Source organism: Mercenaria mercenaria, chromosome 7 (genome assembly GCF_021730395.1).
Source record: "Mercenaria mercenaria strain notata chromosome 7, MADL_Memer_1, whole genome shotgun sequence".
NCBI lineage: Eukaryota > Metazoa > Mollusca > Bivalvia > Venerida > Veneridae > Mercenaria > Mercenaria mercenaria.
Window position 1 is genome coordinate 16,514,528 of NC_069367.1, and position 24,638 is coordinate 16,539,165.

At 37.1% G+C, this 24,638-nt stretch overlaps 1 protein-coding gene across 1 annotated transcript in view; it reads right to left on the reverse strand.

Annotated features, from left to right (window-relative positions):
* Positions 1-733: 733 nt before the first annotated feature.
* Positions 734-24,638, reverse strand: part of LOC123554840 (uncharacterized) — a 76,366-nt gene continuing 52,461 nt past the window's right edge. Inside the window, exons 13-14 of the mRNA XM_053547701.1 lie at positions 22,954-23,070; positions 734-764 (exon numbers count right to left, since the gene is read on the reverse strand). Coding sequence (XP_053403676.1) covers positions 23,062-23,070 — 9 coding nt within the window. The 3' untranslated portion in view covers positions 734-764; positions 22,954-23,061. The remainder of the gene's footprint in view (positions 765-22,953; positions 23,071-24,638) is intronic.

The following is a 24,638-nucleotide window of genomic DNA, read 5'->3' on the forward strand; positions in this document are numbered from 1 at the left end:
CTTTTACTGCTCTCATCCGCACTAAAAATGCATTGCATTCCTTCTCCATTTCCTGGAAAAACGTTTCAAAGACTTGTAAAGAAATAAATGTAAATAATTCTTAATAACTATGTCAAATCCAGTTATGTGAAATTCTAGCATTATGATGCATTGAAAATGCATCAAAACACAAATGTGCGATAGTTCTTTAAAAATAGTATTTTTAAAGGTGCTGAGTCATCCAAAAGTGTGGCTCCTTTATGCAGTCTTTTTCTAGAATTCAATGCAAGTATCAGTAAACTTACTATCATTATGTCGAGTAATATATGTGCTCTGTATGCTGTTCAACTGTTACGTAAAACAACTCAATCTTTCTATGACTTAATGTTGCTTGATAAGTTAAGAGAACCTGAAACATGCACCCAAAATGAAGAGATAGTCAAACACTAAAACTGCACTTCATACAATTATCACTCTATCAAATTTAACCCCACCCTCCCTCCTCCCCCTCACACAGATTACACAGTTATGAAAGTTGTTACAACTGGGAGCACTGATAAAATATGAAATTAAATTCTTTATAAATACTTGGTATATATTTTTATTACAACATCAGAAATATTTGAAAAGAGAAGCTGCAATTTCTACACAACAATATTTTACCTTGAGTTTGTTATCTGCTCTCTCAGCTTGTTTCTGGAACTCCAGATTTTTATGTTCTGCCTGTGCAAATTTCACAACCATTGTATCTTTTTCTCTAGTTGCTTCCTCACACTGTTTTGTAACTGTCCAAGAGAAATAGTTTAAAATTAATGGTCAGTTATGTTAACTTGGGTTATTCTACGCTAAATCACACTTGGGAACTTATTATTTCGATTCTAACACAACATACCAGTATCAACAGTATAAGAAAAAATGGTAACTACTTTTTATGACCGTGCAACGCACCTGGATTGGATGACGTCATTGCACTTGAGTGATATATTGCAGAATAACCCGAGATAGATTTTACTCTACATGTATGTAGGTTATTTGCTGGTCGTGTTAGAATTCTGTTTAAAAAGAAGTATTTTGGTGTCAAAAATAAAGAGGATTTATAAGTTAAATGCACATACCTATCACCAACTCTCAATGAATTTGGTAAAAAGTTCAAATATAGTTAGCAGATACTGAAACTGACTGTGGTATAAAAAGATGCAAACAGATGGCACAGTCCATCTCTGGAAATGATGCATGTTAGGATTAACCAGACAAAATTTCTAAGACGGACTGGTCCATTATTCAAGTTGTGCAGTAACACCTATTATTCAAAGGGGTGTTCACTGAAAATGTACTGACTGAATAGTGAACAGTGCAGACCATGATCAGCCTGCACTGTTTGCACTGGGTGCAAAGGCAGAATGATTTGCCACCAGAAAGCTAAAAGTTAATACCATTTCTATGAAAAAGGTGTTCTTGTCTGCAATTAAAAATTTTAAACTTCTCAAAATCTGGTATTTAATCAATTTCTTTCCCCAACAAAAATTCCATTCTCTGGCTTTGATCTGTCTTGTATCTGAGGCTTCAGATATCAAATTTTAAAGATGTCATCTTTTATGAACTTGGAAAATATGAATATTTCTTCAGTTTGTTCTTTCTGAAGCTTCATTAAATAAGAGGATAACTCGTCAAGCAAGACTGAAAACAGGGCTTATATTGATCCCTGTGTGTTAGATAATACATTTATAATGCTGTTTCTTTCCTATTTCTGAGTTTTCTATCAAATAGAATATTTCTATAAAATGAAGCCAGAGCTTTTTTTTATTTTAGGATTGCCAGTTTGTTTGTTCCACAGAAAGGAATAAAATGAAAATGAATACAAAATGAACATTTTCCTTCATTTGATTTGGACTCTTTATCATCACAAAATGCATATCTGTGTATACTGGCAATGATTAATGGTCAACTTAAAAAGAGGCCGCCCAATCCAGGTTAAAAGACTCATTAAATCATATAAAAATGCTGACTGGTTCAATTTCAAGATGGACTTAAAACAGTTCTCTGAGAAATTTCTCCAGTGTAAGCACACTAATCTAAATACCTCTTGAATAGTTTCAAGGAAGAAATAAATAGGTTAAGTTCAAAGTACATCCCATCTAGATTTAGTAAATCCCGTCAAGACCTCCCATGGGTTACTCACGAAATTGTAAAACTTATTAGGAAAAGGGACAAACTTTATAAACAGATCAAAAGGTCAACTTCCAATAACCCAGATAGTGTCAAGTCATTCAAAACTCTTAAGAGGGTCATCCAAAGTAAAATAAGGAATGCATATTGGTCATACTTGGACTCAGTCATATTTAGCGACAGCTCAAACACAGGTCAAAAGAAAAAATTTTATTCGTTCATCAAACATAACAAAACTGAAAACAGTGGTGTCGCCCCTCTGTCTAGTAATGGTGTTATCCATTCTGACCCAGTTACCAAGGCTAATATATTGAACAAATAGTTTGAGTCTGTCTTCTCCAAACCCCAGCCCCTTAGTCTTAAACAAATAGCAAAGAGTGCAGTATCTAAACTCCTACATCCACCCATGACACCAATAGATATCACAGTCCAGGGCGTTGATAAACTGTTAGCTGGTCTCAACCCAAATAAGGCATCAGGCCCGGACGAAATCTCCCCTAGGTTATTAAAGGAACTGCACAGTGAGGTTGCCCCCATGCTCACACATATATTTCAATTGTCTCTGGACACAGGCAATGTCCCCGATGATTGGAGACATGCCGTTATCACCCCTGTTTACAAAAAAGATGAAAAGTCCAAGGCTAGTAATTATCATCCAATCTCACTCACATGCATAGCGTCCAAACTCCTTGAACATATCTTAGTCTCTAATATCATGTCCTACTTTGACTCCTACAACATCCTTAGCCCAAAGCAGCATGGTTTCAGGTCAAAACACAGCTGCGAGACCCATTTCATAGGTTTCACACAAGAAACTGCTGATTCCCTAGACCTAGGCCAGCAATCTGATGTCATTGTTATGGATTTCAGCAAAGCCTTCGATAAAGTGGATCACCATAAGTTAGTCCACAAACTTAAACGTTTAGGCATAGATAACAAGGTCACATCATGGATTAAATCATTTCTAAGTAATAGGTCACAACAAGTTCTTGTCGAAGGCAAGTCTTCAGATAGGTTACCCGTCCTCTCAGGGGTTCCCCAGGGTTCAGTCCTATGCCCCTGCCTCTTTCTTGCATACATAAATAACCTGCCCGATAGTGTCAAAAGTAGGGTCCACCTTTTCGCAGATGACACTATCGTCTACCTTACCATCTCATCTCAGTCTTCAGCAGAAAGCTTACAGCATGGAGTTCAATCCTGATAAGTGTGAGATCCTTAGGATACATAGGAAGAGAAAACCTATCCTATACCCCTACAGATTACACAATACCCTACTTAAATCAGCAGACCAGTCCAAATACTTAGGTGTTACTATAAGCAGGGATCTCAACTGGGCCCCCCACATTAACAATATAACCTCCGAGGCCAAAAATACCCTCCGCTTCGTTAAAAGAAATGTCAAAACCAATAACACACAGGTCAAAGAAACTGCTTATAAAACATACGTCCGCCCCCAGGTAGAGTACTGTCCTACAGTCTGGTGTCCTTGGCAGAAATATTTAATAAATAAAGTAGAAATGGTCCAAAGGTCAGCTGCCCGGTATGTAAAAAATGACTACAGTTACACCAGTAGTGTCACAGACATGATTAATACCCTCAAATGGAAAACACTGAAACAACATAGAAACCATGCTTCCCTGATCATGTTCTATAAAATAAGATCCAACCTTGCAGTAGTGGATAACCATCACCTCCTCCCTACTAGAAATCTTAATTATCTAATCCCACATTCTAAGACCAACTACCACGCTACATCCTTCTTCCCAAGGACCATCAGGCTATGGAACAGTCTTCCAATATATGTCCAGTCAAGTTCGAGCCTACCAATTTTTGTTGGTAGACTTGACTCATGCTCTCTGTAGACTGATGTATACTGTTTTTAACCTTAGATCTGTAGATCTTTTATCTTGGAATATATGTATATGCTATATATACTTTTAACCCCCATGCGCATAACATATCTTAAACTAATAACTGCTCCAGACAAGCGCCTGCCAAGTGTACTCAGTGTTGATTTTATGGCAGTATAAAGCTGAAGTTGAAGTTGAAGTTTCCTGACCTAAAGCAGCCAAAACTTGGCAACAAGATGGTTGGTACCTAAAAATACCCTTGCCTTTTAATAGATAATACACTAAATGTTTCAGGTTAAAATGCTGTTACAGTTCTTTATAAACTGTAATGCTACAAATACCCGATAAGTGATAACAAGAGGGCCATGAAGGCCCTGTATCGCTCACCTGACCTATCGACCTAAAGATCATCAAGATTAATATTCTGACCAAGTTTCATTAAGATATGGTCATAAATGTGACCTCTAAAGTGACAACTAGCTATTCCTTTGATTTGACCCCATGACCTAGTTTTTGACCCGACATGACCCAGATTCGAACTTGACCTAAAGATCATCAAGTTAAACATTCATGAAGATACAGTCATAAATGTGGCATCTAGGGTGTTAACAAGCTTTTCCTTTGATTTGACCTAGTGACCTAGTTTTTGAGCCCACCTGACCCAGATTTAAACTTGACCTAAAGATCATGAAGATTAACATTTTGACCAAGTTTCATTAAGATATGGTCATAAATGTGTCCTCTACAGTGTAAACTAGCTTTTCCTTTGATTTGACTGGGTGACCTAGTTTTTAGTTTACATGACCCAGATTCTTACTGGATCTTAAAATCATCAATATTAACATTCTGACCAAGTTTCATGGAGATACAGTCATAAATGCGGCCTCTACACTGCTAACTGTGACCTCTAGAGTGTTAACAAGCTTTTCCTTTGACCTGGTGACCTAGTTTTTGACCCCAGATGACCCAATATCAAACTTGTCCAAGATTTTATTGAGGGTAACATTCTGACCAAGTTTCATTAAGATTAGGCCAAAATTGTGACCTCTAGAGTGTTAACAGTCAAATTGTTGACACCGACTGACGCGGACAGACGACGGACACAGAGCGATCACAAAAGCTCACCTTGAGCACTTTGTGCTCAGGTGAGCTAAAAACGGCGGCTGAAATCGTTCACAATAAATTTTTTTGATGAATCTATAAGGAAATTATCTAACGAAGAAAAATGTACATGTGAAAGAAAACTCATAGATAAGGAATGTACTAAAGCTCTTTTTGACATGAAAAACAATATAAGTCCAGGCTCCGATGGTCTTACAACAGAATTTTATAAAATGTTTTGGAAAGACATTAAGGTATACTTTATAAACGCTCTTAATTATTCATATGAGAAGGGAGAAATGTCAGACCTGCAAAAACAAAGTATTTTAACTTGCCTCCTACAAGTTTCTTGCATTTCTATTGGTCAATAGACGTCACGTGGAGACAGGATATATTCCATATCCTGCTAGTATATTTCAGATATGAATTTTGACTAAAACAAAATGGCTGCCACACTGCTGGCTTAATTAAATCAAGCCAGATTATTTATAAGCTCCAGTGATAGTATCGTTTCCGAGAGTAAATTTAGTGTTTTCTTGCCGATTTCATTCTACTTAAGTTGAGGCTCATGAAGTTCGACAAAAGTTAGCTGTAAAAGCGGAATAACTCTGTATGGAATACACGGACGTTGAAATCTTGTTTTGGAAGTTAAATAGTTAAATCATCGTGAAATAAAGGAATTGACGTATTTGTTACTCAGCAGTTTGTTGTAGGATCATTTAATCTACGTGCAAGATAAATGATTTAACAGGAAATGGGATGAAAGCCGAAGTATCAAGGCATTTTTAAAATGACATTGTGATATCCGACAACATTTGAAGGGACGGAACAAGAAGTTTTTTAGTGTTTCTAATCTAAACCAGTTCATAACTTGTGTAAATGTGTTTTGTGATTTAACCAAAACACAGGACATTGTGCATTTTATGGCTGGTGTAAATCAACTAGTGATGACCAAACAAATGATTTGTAGGATTCCAGTCTGCACTGTAAGTAGCTTTGTTAATTTACAAAATGTGTTGATTATAGCATGTAAGTAAAGAGTAGTCGGCAAGATAAAATCGTTACACTACTTGTTGGTGACAGGATAAAGGATATACGCTGTCTGGAAAATCCATATCAGGCTCGAGCTTCGCGAGCAGTGTAACTAATAATATTATCCAAATCTGGAAAAGACCAAACTTCACTAGCGAACTGGCGACCAATTACTTTACTTAATGTTGACTACAAAATTGCAACAAAAACTATCTCTAATCGCCTTAAAAACGTTTTACCACATACTGTAAGTTATGAGCAAACTGGATTCATGAAAGGAAGATATATAGGAGAAAAATGTGCGCCTTATTTTTGAAATTATAGGATCTCTCAATCAACAAAATGTACCTGGTCTTCTCTTGTTTTCAAATCATGAAAAGGCATTTGATAGTTTAAGCCATGATTTTATAATGCTAAGTTTAAAGAGAATTCCTATAGTTCTTTTCCTTTCATAGAATTTTTTCAAATTCATATAATATTATATGATAGGAAAGTTTGCGCTGAAAACAATGAACAAACAAGAGCTGTCACTAATGGTGACAAATGCCCCCGCAGCACATTGACCTTTGACCTGGTGACCCCAAAGTCAGCAGGGTTGGTGTACTCATGAAGTACTATCAGCATGTAAAGTTTGAAGGTCCTGGGTGCAGTGGTTCGCGAGTAAAGTGCCTTCATGCAAAAAGTTAACGTTGGCCCCTGTGACCTTTACCTTTGACCTGGTGACCCCAAGTCAGTAGGGGTGGTATACTCAATAAGTACTATCAGCATGTGAAGTTTGAAGGTCCTGGGTGCAGTGGTTCGCGAGTAAAGTGCCTTCATGCAAAAAGTTAACGTTGTGACGAACGAACTAACAAACGAACAAACGAACAGACGGACAGTTGAAAACTAATATGCCTCCCTTTGGGGGCATAATAAAAACAATGGGTCACCAGGCTTGTTTTTGTGAAAAATTGTTTTGAACACACCCACTGTTAATGAAACTGCTAGCAATTTTTCAACATTTTCATAATTTTCTGCTTTTTTTATAAATACCAATCAAAATATACATAAACACAGCACAATAAGGTTTATTCTTTTTACAGATTTTATTATATACTTATTTGATATCATAATCATATTTGTAATACTATATCCTTATAATAATTAAAACAAGCGGGCCATGAAGGCCCTGTATCGCTCACCTGACCTATTGCCCTAAAGACCATCAAGATTAAACATTCTGACCAAGTTTAATTAAGATATGGTATAAATGTGGCCTCTAAAGTGTAAACTAGCTTTTCTTTTAATTTGACCTAGAGACCTATTTTCTGACCCGACATGACCCAGATTCAAACTGGACCTTGAAATCATTAAGATTACCATTCTGACCAAGTTTCATGAAGATACAGTCATAAATGTGGCCTCTAGAGTGTTAACAAGCTTTTCCTTTGATTTGACCTAGTGACCTAGTTTCTGACCCCACCTGACCCAGATTTGAATTTGACCTATAGATCATCAAGTTTAACATTCTGACCAAGTTTCATTAAGATATGGTCATAAATGTGGCCTCTACAATGTAAACTAGCTTTTCCTTTGATTTGACCTGGTGACCTAGTTTTTGATCCTACATGACCCAGATTCAAACTGGACCTTGACAATATCAAGATTACCATTTTGACCAAGTTTCATAAAGATATAGTCATAAATGTGGCCTCTAGTGTTAACAAGCTTTACCTTTGATTTGACTTTGTGACCTAGTTTTTGACCTGACATGACCCAGGTTCAAACTTCCTAAAGATTATCAATATTAACATTCTGACAAAGTTTCATAAAGATACAGTAATAAATGTGGCCTCTAGAGTGTTAACAAGCTTTTCCTTTGATTTGACCTAGTTTTTGACCCCACCTGACCCAGATTCAAACTTGACCAATAACCCAGATTCAAACTTGACCAATATAGCCTCAAGACTAACATTCTGACCAAGTTTCATAAAGATATGGTCATAAATGTGACCTCTAAAGTGTAAACTAGCTTTTCCTTTGATCTGACCTGGTGACGTAGTTTTTGATCCCACATAACCCAATATCAAACTTGTCCAAGACTTTATTGAGGGTATCATTCTGACCAAGTTCCATTAAGATTGGGCCCAAATTGTGACCTCTAGAGTGTTAACAAGCTGGACCTTGAGATCATCAAGATTAACATTCTGACCAAGTTTCATGAAGATACAGTCATAAATGTGGCCTCTACAGTGTTAACAAGCTTTTCCTTTGATTTGACCTGGTGACCTAGATTTTGACCCCAGATGACCCAATATCAAATTTGTCTAAGACTTTATTGAGGGTAACATTCTGACCAAGTTTCATTAAGATTGGGCCCAAATTGTGACCTCTAGAGTGTTAACAAGCTTTTTCTTTGATTTGACCTGGCGACCTAGTTTTGGAACACAGATGACCCAATATCAAATTCGTCCAAGATTTTATTGAGGGTTATATTTTGACCAAGTTTCATTAAGATTGGGCCAAAAATGTATCCTCTAGAGTGTTAACAAGCTTTTCCTTTGATTTGACCTGGTGACCTAGTTTTTAACCCAGGATGACCCAATATCGAACTCATCCAAGATTTAATTGAGGGTAACATTCTGACCAAGTTTCATTAAGGTTGGCTCAAATTTGTGACCTCTAGAGTGTTAACAGTCAAATTGTTGACGCTGACGCTGACGCTGACAGACGACTGACGACGGACGACAGACAAAGGGCGATCACAAAAGTTCACCTTTGAGCACTTCGTGCTCAGGTGAGCTAAAAAGAATATTGTTTCATATTCACTTTTGTGAACTTTTTTTCAATGAAAAATACCCATAGTAAAGAATATTTCTTTAGATTTTGAAAAAACTCTTACATAGATTTTTTTCCTGTTTTTCTTCTGTATAGATAATTGTATTGTGAGCATAAAAATGGCTAAAAATATATGGGTCACCAGGCTAAATTTTTTGTTAAGACCGCTAGAATACAACCCCTCTTCGGACGGAATATGGCGCAAACCTTACCAAATTGATTACATGTATGTCTGCTAGAAGTTAAAAAAAAAGTTTTAAAAATTCTTAATTCTTTCTATAATTGAATACTAAATAATCTGAAAGGTGATATTGTCTTATCAGTACTAAGTCAAATGTCTTCCATTATCTGAACAACACTGTCTTTTACTAAAATGCGATGTGAAAAACACAACTACAAAAAGGCAAGATACCTGTCAGGCAGAGTACTTGTCAATATAACATAAACCAGTATACACATTAATTTTGATTACTGATAAATCTTATCAAAAATGTTATTTCATTCAAGATTCCTCATATTTACGATTCTCTGTCACATGTTTCAACAAATGTTGACTTCACTTCAGTTTTCCATAGAAAGTGTCGGCTTCGCAGAAAGATGCGCATAAAAAACTATAGGAATTCCCTTTAAAGCACTTCAATTTTGACAGTCTTTCATATAATGGGTAAAGCTCTTTTATAGTGATATCACCGGTCTGATTATTAACAATGGCTTTTTATCAGAAAGTGTTCAAATTGAATGTGGGGTTCGACAAAGCTGTCCTCGTTCTTCTACGCTGTTAATTGTTTGCATGGAATTATTAACAAATACTATAAGAAAAGAATTGAACACATCAAAGGAATCAATATAGGAAATACTGAAATAAAGCAAACACTTTTTGCAGATGATGCAACTTATATTAACAATGGTAATAAAGAACCGTTAGAGAGGTTAATAGATGTTATAACTGATTTTGGCAATGTTTCAGGACTTACTCTTAATATAACAAAAACAATAATACTTAGAGTAGGATCATCAAACTCAGATGTGAAATACGCAACAAAGAAAGATTTCATTTTTGGACATCAAAAAGCGCAAAAACTCTTGGTATGACATTTTCTAACAATGGGGAATCAAATACAGTCGAGACTGCCTTAACGACCCCCTGAATTTAGCGACTCCCTGTCATATGCGACCCTATTTTATGCTCCGGACGCAATTTACTATTAAAAGAGTCTGAATTAAGCAACCCCCTGCCTTACCCGACAAGCGACTGTGAAATCAGGCTCCCGAATCGATATTTAGACTGTTTTCAGCGACTTTGAGACGCTCCCTTGCAATATTTTACACGATAGAGTTACCGTTCTTTATCTCGCGTGAAGTTGTTTGAGACGAGAACTTATTTGTTTACAAAAAATGGCTGATGAAAAACATAAAACAGAACTGTTTTGACATTAGAACAGCGTGTTAAGGCACTTGAATTGCTCGATTAGGGAAAACCAGCGTATAAAGTCGCTGAAGAATTCGTAGTCGGTGCATAAATTAACTTTATTCCTGGTGAAACAAAAATATGGCGGAATTTAACAGGAAACGACGAAGTAAACACAGATTAAAGATGCAGTCAAGAATCGAATAAATATCAATGAACAATTAGTACACAAAAATATAAATATCATAAACCTCAGTGTGTAAATAGTTCAAATGGAACATTTATATTTGACTGCTCCCCTTTATTTTCTTACCAGATCATGAGCTTAAATTTGTTTTATCAACATCATTCGATTGATGCAAATTATTTGAAATTTATATTTTATCAATATGCAATTAAAGAAATAGTATTTAATCATTTTCCACTCCTACCTTAAAAGAGGCCAATACATAAGATCCGATATTCATGTACTTTAATTGGAAAAATATATGACACCAGCGTCATCCTGTTAAGTGAGACTGTTTTAAGAGACTCCCTGTCATATGTGACCTTTTTCGCTGCTTCCCAAAGTCGGTCTCTTAAAACAGTCTCGACTGTATAAAATTAAACTTTGAGCCGAAATTACAAGAATTCAAAAACTGTTTAAAACAATGGCAACTCACTCTTTTAGGTAAAGTTACTGTAGTAAAAACGTTTGCTCTGCCAAAACTCATATATCCCTTTACTGTCTTGCTGAATCCATCAGAAAACATTATAACAGATATTATCCGAACGGTCTTCAGTTTTATATGGGATAATAAATCTGAGAAAATAAAACGCAAGGTTTTAACTTGGGACTACGAACTAGGAGGGTTAAAATTAACAGATATTAGGTTGTTTTTGCATTCCATAAAAGCCTGTTGGGTAAAACGACTGATATGTGATGAGGATAAAGGTCCCTGGAAACTATTTTACGTAAATGCTCTTGAAAAGTTTGGTGCTCAATTAGTTTTTGAATGTAACTTAAATAAAGATGACATAGATCTTATCTGCAATAAAAATGTATTCTTAAAAAATATTCTAATTGCTTGGTTTAAGATTAGTCATGAATACAACCAAATAAGTTTGTTTGTTTTGGGTTTAACGCCGTTTTTCAACAGTATTTCAGTCATGTAACGGCGGGCAGTTAACCTAACCAGTGTTCCTGGATTCTGTACCAGTACAAACCTGTTCTCTGCAAGTAACTGCCAACTTCACCACATGAATTATCAGAGGTGGAGGACTAATGATTGCAGACACAATGTCGTTTATCAAATAGTCACGGAGAACATACGCCCCGCCCGAGGATCGATCTCGCGACCCCGTGATCCGTAGACCAACGCTCTTACCTACTGAGCTAAGCAGGCGGGCTAACAACCAAATAAGAGAAGATATAAACCATGTTATATGGAATAACTCGGAAATACAAATGCAAAACAAAAAAAAATTCTGGAATAACTGGTACAATAAAAATATAAAATATATAGACCAGTTGTTCGACTTTCAGCAAAGAAACAAATGTTAAGACTTAGAGGAACATGAGTACCATAACTATTTTAAATTAATAAAGAGTATTCCAAAAAGCAGCATTTTGTGGGAAGCAAACGCATTAAGACTCTACTGAAAACTTCATATATGACCCAAAATTTCTTTAATAATAATAGGGACAATACATTAATTAATAAAATAAAAACCATTGATAAACCTAATCAATTACTATATAAAATGGAAATAAAATGTATGCCCACTGAAGACATAAAAGCAGAAAACAAATGGAACAATGTTTCTGAAAATCGCGACATTAACTGGAAGCGTATATATACAGTACCGCTTACAACTACTATTGATACAACACTTCCAAGTTTTCAGTATAGATTCTTAATGGGTTTGCTACCCACAAACAAATATTTATATACATGTAAACTGATCTCCAGTAATCTATGTGATTTCTGCAACATGAATATTGAAACAACCGAGCATCTGTACTGGGAGTGCCAGCAAGTACAGGCTTTATGGAACAGACTTAACAATTTTTTCAACAAGAGGGCCATGATGGCCCTAAATCGCTCACCTGTTATCATTGCACTTGAGGACAAGAAGGTCCTCAGAAAAAATATCTAAGTCCAAAGGACAGGAACAACAAAGGGAAGAAATTTAACCAAAAAGAAAAAATTTTTTTAAAAGGTACAGATATGTCAAAATACACCTAAAAATTGGAGGTACCATCCATGTTGTACCACAGAAAAGTGGTCTCGGTTTTTCCCTACAGCCAGTAATAAAAATGTTACTAAAAATAACCTATTTATAGTAACGTAAAAGGGAAGTTATTAAAAAGAAAATTATTGTAAGTGAACAAAAGAAGGATCTGCCAAATAAATCTGTTGACATTAATGAAATTTCAGATCAGTATCTTCATTAGTTATGGAGATATACCCATTTTCATTTGAAATAAAGGGAGGTAATTTGACATAAAATCAGTCCATAGTTATCTACCCTGATTGGCTCAGTCCAGCTAATGACAATAATGAAATTTCAAATAAGTCCTATAAGTACTTACTGATATAAATTCATTTTGATTACAATCAGGGGAGGTAATCAGATATAAAATCACTCTGGAACCTACGATTGGATCTGATTTGTCATGGAATCCAAGATTTATTGTTGTTGAAGATATTTTGGAAGTTGGTATCAAATCAAACCATAAATGAAGTCTCTATATGGCTGAAAAAGCCAAAATAACCAATTTTGGACCTTTAGGGGGCCATAACTCTGGAACCCATGATGGAATCTCGCCAGTTCAACAAAGGAACCAAGATCTTGTGGTGATACAAGTTGTGTGCAAGTTTGGTTAAAATCAAATCATAAATGAAGCTGCTATTGTGCAGACAAGGTCAAAATAGCTAATTTTGGCCCTTTCAGGGGCCATAACTCTGAAACCCATTATGGGATCTGGCCGGTTCAATAAAGGAACTGGGATCTTATGGCGACACAGGTTTTGTGCAAGTTTGATTAAATTCAAATCATAAATGAAGCTGCTATTGTGCAGACAAGGTCAAAATAGCTAATTTTGGCCCTTTCAGGGGCCATAACTCTGGAACCCATAAAGAGATCTCGCCAGTTCAAGAAAGGAATCGAGATCTTATAGTGATACAAGTTGTGTGCAAGTTTGGTTAAAATAAAATCATAAATGAAGCTGCTATTGTGCAGACAAGGTCAAAATAGCTAATTCTGGCCCTTTCAGGGTCCATAACTCTGGAACCCATATTGGAATCTGGCCAGTTCAAGAAAGGAACCAAGATCTTATGGTGATTCAAGTTGTGTGCCAGCTTGGTAAAAATCAAATCATAAATAAAGCTGCTATTGTGCAGACAAGGTCAAAATAGCTAATTCTGGCCCTTTCAGGGGCCATAACTCTGGAACCCATATTGGGATCTGGCCAGTTCAAGAAAGGAACTGAGATCTTAGTTGTGTGCAAGTTTAGTTAAAATAAAATCATAAATGAAACCACTATCGTGCAGACAAGAAATTGTTGACGGACGGACGCACGCACGGACTGACAACGAACGAAGGGTGATCACAAAAACTAAAAATATCCCCTATACTGGTTCAGTGCCTAAATCCGGACAGTGCTTAATTATTTGGACACCGTTTAAAAATGCTTTACGATCATGATTTTTTACTGAAATGAACAGAACCGACGCAAACGAAAGCTTTGATGGCTAGCTGTCAACAACAGTTTACGGATGTAAGCTTTTCCAGAAAAAACTACCTTTATATATCCGCACCATTGCATAAAGTAAACATTGCGTGTGTTGGGGGATGACGTCATACCGCACGCCAGTTATTTGAGGTGCGAAGAGGTACTGATTAAGTAAGAAAATTATTATTATTATTATTATACCAGATTTATATAGCACCCTTTTCATGATCAATTTCACGTTCAAAGGCGCTTTACATAGTTCAACTGCAGCCACACAGGGTGCATAATTCATCCTCTACTGGTACAGACACAGAGCGATCTGTACCAGAGGGACAGAGTGAGACAAAGCCCCCACCACAGAGAGATCAGAAATCAGATACAGGCTTGTCCGGCTAACTTAGCCTGGTTCTTTAACGTGTCCAGTGTATAGCACTGATACACGCAAGGATTGCCTGGGTTCCTGACCAGTACACCTCTAGTTGGGTGGGAAACACTGAAAAGCGTTTCTGAAAATTCCCGAGTAGCTGCCGGGGATCGAACCCCGACCTCAGGATTGGAAGGCCAGTGTGCAAACCACTGAGCTATCCGTCCACCTGCCTATTGCAGACAACTCTTTTTGTTTGCTGATCAAAACTGATGTAAAAACATGTTTAAGAATTCTGTATTACCCTCAGTATTTATTTAAAAGATCTAACCAATTTCTGTTATATATGAATTAATTCAACCAGCATTTTGCAGACAAGAGAAGCAATTCATTAGATAAAATTGGCGCAGTATCATTATAATGATCCCCGTATAAATGTATAACAACAGCGACAAAATAAACATGACTTTTTTTTTGTAAGAAAAAATAATTTTAAACATTAATTTTTGCTCAGATAAACTTTATTAAATTATTGTTATATTTAGCAATTATATAAAGTTAGAAACTAGTCCATATGATCACGTGATGAACAGGTAATAAAATTTTATTCGGACGGAGATATTTTGTATATATTTACAGGACTGTATTTGATTGCTTTATTTTAAATGAAGTCTTGTTTATTGTTATTTTTGGATGCACATATTCGTTGCATTTTATACCCAAATAGTGTCCCAATATTTAAGCACTCTGAAGGTCAATTTTGACAGCTTTTACTGGCCCAATTCGGATGACATTTTTATGTTGAAATCAGCAATATACGATTTTGTTGTTTTGCAAAGAGATTTATAAAGAACCTAACATTATACAGCTAAAATTTTATGCATGTGTGGTTTCATAATGCAAAGTTACTGTCAAAAAACCCACCAAGTGTCCGGATTTAGGCACTGGACCAGTACAGTCAATTTTGAAGATTTTGGTTGCAGTGATCTGCCGAGGATCAAAAATGGTGGGGACAAATGTCCCCTTGGTATGAAAAATGTGGGGACATTTTCAAAAATCTTGGGGACAACAACTTCTGATTATATGTCAATCATATAAATCAATAACATTATTAGAATTGAAATATTGATTGTGGTCCAATAATTGGTACTTATTAAATCTACAAGAGGGCCATGATGGCCCTATATCGCTCACCTGTTATCATTGCACTTGAGGACAAGAAGGTCCTCAGAAAAAATATCTAAGTCCAAAGAACAGTAACAACAAAGGGAAGAATTTTAACAAAAAAGAAAAAAAATTCTTACAAGGTACAGATATGTCAAAATACACCTAAAAAATTGGAGGAACCATCTATGTTGTACCACAGAAAAGTGGTCTCAGTTTTTCCCTACGGCCAATAATAAACAAGAGGACCATGATGGTCCTGAATCGCTCACCTCTTCCCACATGACCCAGTTTTGAGTATGACGTCGTTTTTTCTATTATCTGACATAGTGACCTAGTTTTTGAGCTCATGTGACCCAGTTTTGAACTTGACCTAGATATTATCAAGATAAAAATTCTGACCAATTTTCATGAAGATCCATTGAAAAATATGGTCTCTAGAGAGGTCACAAGGTTTTTCTATTATTTGACCTATTGATCTAGTTTTCGAAGGTACGTGACCCTGTTTTGAACTTCAAGGTGAACATTCTCACTAATTTTCATGAAAATCTCATGAAAAGTATGGCCTCTAGAGAGGTCACAAGGTTTTTCTATTTTTATACCTACTGGCCTAGCTTTTGATGGCACGTGACCCAGTTTCGAAATTGACCTAGATATCATCAAGGTGAACATTCAAATCAATTTTTATGAAGATCCATTGAAAAATATGGCCTCTAGAGAGGTCAAAAGATTTTAATAATTTTAGACCTACTGACCTAGTTTTTGACCGCAGTTGACCCAGTTTCAAATCTGACCTAGATATCATCAAGATGAACATTCAGACCAATTTTCATACAGATCCCATGAAAAGTATGGCCTCTAGAGAGGTCACAAGGTTTTTTTATTATTTGACCTACTGACCTAGTTTTTTACGGCATGTGACCCAGTTTCAAATTTGACCTAGATATCATCAAGGTGAACATTCTGACCAATTTTTATGGAGATCCATTCAATAGTATGGCCTCTAGAGAGGTCACAAGGTTTTTCTATTATTCGACCTACTGACCTAGTTTTTGACCGCACATGACCCTGTTTCAAACTTGACCTAGATATCATCAAGTTGAACATTCAGACCAACTTTCATACAGATCCCATGAAAAATATGGCCTTTAGAGAGGTCACAAGGTTTTTCTATTATTTGACCTACTGACCTAGTTTTTGATGGCACGTGACCCACTTTCGAACTTGACCTAGATATCATCAAGATGAACATTCAGACCAGCTTTAATACAGATCCCATGAAAAATATGGCCTCTAGAGAGGTCACAAGGTTTTTCTGTTATTTGACCTACTGACCTAGTTTTTGAAGGCATGTGACCCACTTTCGAACTTGACCTAGATATCATCAAGGTGAACATTCTGACCAATTTTCATGAACATCTCATGAAATATATGGCCTCTAGAGAGGTCACAAGGTTTTTCTATTTTTAGACCTACTGACCTAGTTTTTGACCGCACGTGACCCAGTTTCAAACTTGACCTAGATATCATCAAGACGAACATTCAGACCAACTTTCATACAGATCCCATGAAAAACATGGCCTTTAGAGAGGTCACAAGGTTTTTCTATTATTTGACCTACTGACCTAGTTTTTTAAGGCACGTGACCCAGTTTCGAACTTGACCTAGATATCATCAAGGTGAACGTTCTGACCAATTTTCATGAAGATCTTGTGAAATATATGGCCTCTAGAGAGGTCACAAGGTTTTTCTATTTTTAGACCTACTGACCTAGTTTTTGAAGGCACGTGATCCAGTTTCAAACTTGACCTAGATATCATCAAGGTGAACGTTCTGACCAATTTTCATGAAGATCTTGCGAAATATATGGCCTCTAGAGAGGTCACAAGGTTTTTCTATTTTTAGACCTACTGACCTAGTTTTTGATGGCACGTGACCCAGTTTCGAACTTGACCTAGATATCATCAAGGTGAACGTTCTGACCAATTTTCATGAAGATCTTGTGAAATATATGACCTCTAGAGAGGTCACAAGGTTTTTCTATTTTTAGACCTACTGACCTAGTTTTTGATGGCACGTAACCCAGTTTGGAACTTGACCTAGATATCATCAAGGTGAACGTTCTGACCAATTTTCATGAAGATCTTGTGAAATATTTGGCCTCTAGAGAGGTCACAAGGTTTTTCTATTTTTAGACCTACTGACCTAGTTTTTGATGGCACGTGACCCAGTTTCGAACTTGACCTAGATATCATCAAGATGAACATTCTGACCAACTTTCATAAAGATCCCATGAAAAATGTGACCTCTAGAGTGGTCACAAGCAAAAGTTTACGGACGCACGGACGCACTGACGCACGGACGACGGACGACGGACACCGCGCGATCACAAAAGCTCACCTTGTCACTTTGTGACAGGTGAGCTAAAAAGTTACTAAAAATAAGCTATTAATAGTAACGTGAAAGGGAAGTTATTTAAAAAAAAAATTATTGTGAGTGAACAAAAGAAGGATCTGCCAAATAAATCTGTTAACATAAATGAAATTTCAGATCAGTATCTTCATTAGTTATGGAGATATACCAATTTTAATTTGAAATAAAGGGAGATAATTTGACATAAATCAGTCCATAGTTATCTACCCTGATTGGCTTAGTCCAACTAATGACAGTAATGAAATTTCAAATAAGTCCTATAAGTACTTACTGATATAAATCCATTTTGATTACAATCAGGGGAGGTAATCAGATATAAAATAACTCTGAACCTACGCTTGGATCTGATTTGTCATGGAATCCAAGAATTATTGTTGTTGAAGTTATTTTGTAAGTTTGTATCAAATAAAACCATAAATGAAGTCTCTATATGGCTGCAAAAGCCAAAATAGCCAATTTTGGACCTTTAAGGGGCCATAACTCTGGAACAAATGAGGAAATCTGGCCAGTTCAAGACAGGAACCAAGATCTTGTGGTGATACAAGTTGTGTGCAAGTTTGGTTAAAATCGAATCATAAATGAAGCTGCTATTGTGCAGACAAGGTCAAAATAGCTAATTTTGGCCCTTTCAGGGGCCATAACTCTGGAACCCATTATGGGATCTGGCCGGTTCAACTAAAGAATCAAGATCTTATAGTGACACAAGTTTTGTGCAAGTTTGATTAAATTCAAATCATAAATGAAGCTGCTATTGTGCAGACAAGGTCAAAATAGCTAATTCTGGCCCTTTCAGGGGCCATAACTCTGGAACCCATAATGGAATCTGGCCAGTTCAATAAAGGAACCAAGATCTTATGGTGATACAAGTTGTGTGCAAGTTTGGTTAAAATCAAATCATAAATAAAGCTGCTATTGTGCAGACAAGGTCAAAATAGCTAATTCTGGCCCTTTCAGGGGCCATTACTCTGGAACCCATAAGTGAATCTGGCCAGTTCAAGAAAGGAACCAAGACCTTATGGTGATACAAGTTGTGTGACAGTTTGGTAAAAATCAAATCATATATAAAGCTGCTATTGTGCAGACAAGGTCAAAATAGCTAATTTTGGCCCTTTCAGGGGCCATAACTCTGGAACCTATAATGGGATCTGGCCAGTTCAAGTTAGGAACCGAGATCTTATGGTGATACAAGTTGTGTGCAAGTTTGGTTAAAATAAAATCATAAATGAAACCACTATCGTGCAGACAAGAAATTGTTGACAGACGCACGCACGCACGCTAGGACTGACGACGCACGACGGACGAAGGGTGAGCACAAAAGCTCACCTTGTCACTATGTGACAGGTGAGCTAAAAAAAAAAAAAAGATGACCTACATTTGAATCTGACCTAGATTTGAACAAGGCAATCATTCTGACTAAATTTCATCAACCTCGATTAAAAAATACAGCCTCTATCACATACGAAACGTTTTTTTTTTATATATATCCTAGTGACCTAGTTTTTTACTCCAGATCACCCATATTCAAACTTGATCTTAATTTCATCAAGGCTAGCATTCTAACCAAATTTCATGAAGATCAACTGAAACATACAGTCTCTATTGCATACACAAGGTTTTTCTTTGAGTTGACCTAGTGACCTAGTTTTTGACCAACGATGACCCATATTCTAACTTGACCTAGATTTCGTCAAGGCAATCATTCTGACTAAATTTTATGAATATCCAGTGTAAAATGCAGCCCCTATTGCTTACTTAAGGTTTTTCTTTAATTTGTCCAGGTGACCTAGTTTTTGAACCTAGATGACCCATATTCAAACTCCAGCTAGATTTCATATAGACAAACATTCTGATTAAATTTTATGAAGATTCGGTGTAAAATGCAGCCCCTATTGCATACACAAGGTTTTTATTTGATCTGACCTAGTGACCTAGTTTATGACCCCAAAAAACAAATATTCAAACTTGACCTAGATTTTATCAAGGCAATCATTTTGACCAAAATTCATGAAGATCAATTGAAAAATACAGCCTCTATCGCATACACGAGGTTTTTCTTTGATTTGACCTAGTGACCTAGTTTTGACCCCAGATGACCCATTCTCGAACTTGGTCTAGATTTCATCAAGGTTATCATTCTGACAAAATTTCATGAAGATCAATTGAACTAGAATGTGGTCATCTGCTGGTCATGATCAACCTCCCTAGTAAGTTTAGTGATCCTAGGCCCATGCGTTCTTAAGGTATCTTTTCTCAAGGTACCGCCCGGAAAGGGTTTAACTATTCTGGGTCAATGTGACCTTGACCTTTAGCCTACAGAAATCTATAGGGGTCATCTACAGGTCATGACCAACCTACCTATCAAGTTTCAGGATCCTAGGCCCAAGCATCTGGAAACCGTTGAAATGTTCCGGGTCACTGTAACCTTGACCTTTGACCTAATGACCTTTAAATCAATAGGGGTCATCTGCCGGTCATGATGAACCTCTTTATCATCTTTCATGACCCTTGGCCCAAGTGTTCTCAAGTAATTGTTCAGAAACAGATTAACTGTTCCTGGCCAATCTGACATTGACCTTTGACCAAATGACCTTAATTAATATCATTAGGGGTCATCTGCTGGTCTTGATCAATCTCTCTATCAATATTCCTGATCCTAGGCCCATCCGTTCTTGAGTTATCGCCTGGAAACCGTTTTACTGTTCCTGGTCACTGTGACCTTGACCTTTGATCTACTGACCTCAAAATCAATACGGGTCATCTGCTGGTCATGACCAACCTCCCTATCAGCTTTCACAATACTAGACCCAAGCAATCTTGAGTTATCATCCGGAAACCGTTTAACTGTTCCGGGTCACTGTGACCTTGAACTCTGACATACTGACCTAAAAATAAATAGAGGTCATCTGCTGGTCATGACAAATCTCCCTACCAACATTAATGAACCTAGGCCCAAGGGTTCTCGAGTTATCATCTGGAAAACGTTAACTGTTCAGGGTAACTGTGACCTTGACCTTTGACATACAGATCTCAAAATCAATAGGGGTCATCTGCAGGTGATGACCAACCTTCCTATCAATTTTCATGATCCTAGGCCTAAGCGTTCTTGAATTATCATCCGGAAACGGACTGGTCTACATACAGACCGAATGGCCGACAGACATCTGCAAAACAATAAACCCCTCCTTCTTTGAAGGAGGGCATAATAAAATAATAAATGAAACCACTATCATGCAGACAAGAAATTACTGACGCACGGACGGACAAAGGGTGATCACAAAAGCTCACCTTGCCACTATGTGACAGGTGAGTTAACAAGAGGGTCATGACGACCCTGGATCGCTCACCTGCGTAATATGAGCTACATGTTTCAAATGTCAAACCGATGATAAAATATTAAGAAAGTCAGTAGGTCACATTTATGGTCAATGAAATTCAGTTTTACGATTTGTGTGCAAAACTGTGTGTCATCAAAATTTCAAGGCTGTATATTAAAAAACAAGAAAGTAGGTCAGTAGGTCAAGGTCACAGTTAAGTGACATCATATGACTTGGGGTCATCAGGAAATTATAATTAAACAGTCTTGGAAATAGGATCAGATGATTTTTTAAGTATTTTTCCTATATAACTCACATAATAAGTAAGTGACCCCAGGGCGGGGCCCTCTTTCAACCCCAGGGGCATAATTTGAACAATTTTTGTTGAGGACTACTAGACAATGCATCATACCAAATATCAAAAGCCTAGGTTGTATGGTTTCAGACAAGAAGATTTTTAAAGCGCCTTCCTATACAAGTCTATATAAAACTTGGGACCCCCAGGGCAGGGCCTCTTTTCACCCCAAGGGGTACAATTGGAACAATTTTGATTGAGGACCATAAGACAATGCTACAAACCAAATATCAAAGGTCTAAGTGTTGTGGTTTCAGATAAAATTTTTAAACTTTTTTATAAGTCTATGTAAAACTTCGGACCCCCGAGGCGGGGCCATATTTGACCCACTCTTCATAGAGGACCACTAGATGATGCTACATACCAAATATCAAAGCCCTAGGCCATGTGGTTTTGTACAAGAAGATTTTCAAAGTTTTCCCTATGTAAGTTTATATAAACCATATGACCCCCGGGGCGGGGCCATATTTGACCCTAGGGGGATAATTTGAACAATCTTTGTAGAGGACCACTAGATGATGCTACCTACCAAATATCAAAGCCCTAGGCAATGTGGTTTTGTACAAGAAGATTTTCAAACTTTTCCCTATGTAACTCTATATAAACTATGTGACCCCCGGAGTGGGGCCATATTTGACCCTAGGGGGATAATTTGAACAATTTTGGTAGAAGACCACTAGATGATGCTACACACCAGATATCAAAGCCCTAGGCCCTGTGGTTTTGGACAAGAAGATTTTTAAAGTTTTTTCTTTCGGTTGCCATGGCAGCCAGTTCTGCATGGAATTCAATTCTTTGAACAATTTTGAAAGGGGGCCACCCAAGGATCATTCCTGTGAAGTTTGGTGTAATTCTGCCCAGTGGTTTACAAGAAGATTTTTTTAGAAATTGTTGACGGACAACGCACTTATTACAACGCAAGATTGACGATGGACATCAAGCAGTCACAATAGCTCACCTTGTCACTTTGTGACAGGTGAGCTTAAAAGCCATTTAAAGGTTTTCTATTTTTAGGTGTGGTAGCCCCTTAAAACTGCCAGGCTCAAACATTTGAACAAGCTTGACAGAAGACCAGGAGGTTACGGAGCAAGTTTAATGAAATTTTGACCAGTAGTTTCAGATGAGAATGTCATCTGCAGTATGGGCAGACTAAAGGATGCTTGATGGTGCGTAATCACTATAGCTCACCCTCAGCACTTTGTATTCAGGAGAGCTAATAAAACTGCAGTTACAAAATATGTAAGATACTCACATCAGGCTGTTGTTGTTGTTCCTCAGTATCACTGTATACAAGCAACAGTTTTATCATTAATTAGTTCTTGGCACCACATTTCTTTATCGCAAGATCCTTCTCCTGTTACTATACATTCTGAAATATATATTGTAGCATTTACAATTAATTATCTAAAACATAAATCTTCAAATAATCAAAAATCCAAGTTAACAGGGTTTCATAAATTTGCCAGTTTCTTCGTTTTAGACCAATTTTTAACTTTTAAGACAATTTTATACAATGAACAAGAGTGCCAGACAGTCACAAAATACGCTCGTCATTGAACTTGGCCTAATTCAAGGGTTATAACCCAAGAGTGTCTGTGGCGATTTGGCTCGTTATCGAACTTGGCCAAGAAATTATGGCCACACACATTGTCAGCAAATCTGATGAAGATTGAATGAAAACTGTTCGACTTAAGAGAGCAAACAAGGCTAAATTCGCAGTTTTTTAGTAATTCAAGGACCATAATTAAAGAGTGCCTGGAGTGATTTGGCTGGTTATCAACCCTGGCTGAGATATTATGCCCACAAACATTGTCGGCAAGTTTGGTGAAGATCGGATGAAAACTGTTTGACTTAGAGAGTGGACATGATTTGGACTGCCCACCACAACAGGTGTTCACATAATACACCCCACTCTTTCAGAGACGGGTGTATAAAAAGTCGGAGGACAGCAACGCTCGACTATTCAACAGCCTTGTCAATTGAAGGATAACTAAAGTCACTAACGGTGACAAATGCACCCGCAGCGCCTTGACCTTTGACCTGGTGACCTTGACCTATGACCTGGTGACCCCAAAGTCAGTAGAGGTCGTGTACTGAATAAGTACTATCAGCATGTAAAGTTTGAAGGTCCTGGATGCAGTGGTTTGCGAGTAAAGTGCCTTCATGCAAAAAGTTGTGACGAACAAACTAACTAACGAACGGACGAATGGATGGAAGGACAGCTGAAAACTAATATGTCTCCCTTCAAACAACACGCACCCTACTCCCAAGTTTCTAACAAGTTACCTATAATACTCATCAAAGTTGCGCTCGACAATTTAGGCCAAAAACAAATATTTCTCACAATTTAGACCCAAAATATGATTCAGAGACCATCAATTAATTCAAATATTTAAACATTTTCCAGAGAGAAAGCCTCTTTACCCCATTAAGTGATTGGAACACCTCCAAAAGTAACGCAAAATTTAGACCAAAAAATGCATCAGAGGCCGCCATTTCATACACCTATTTCAAATATTTTTGTGGGGAGTCCCATGAAATGGATAAAATGAGGAGGCTATGCCCTCCTGGGTATATCAAACTTTAGATCAGAAAATGCACAAGAGGCCACAACTTCATACCTGTATATAAACAAAAGGGCCATGATGGCCCTATATCGCTCACGTGAGTAATTTGTTTGCTTGAACAAATTTCCTAGCTAAAGCTTTAACAAGAGGGCCATGATGGCCCTATATCGCTCACCTGTTACCATTGCACTTGAGGACAAGAAGGTCCTCAGAAAAAAGTCCAAAAGACAGGAACAACAAAGGGAAGAAATTTAACCAAAAAGAAAAAAAAATTTTAAAAAAGGTACAGATATGTCAATATACACCAAAAAATTGGAGGTAACATCCATGTTGTACCACAGAAAAGTGGTCTCGGTTTTTCCCTACAGCC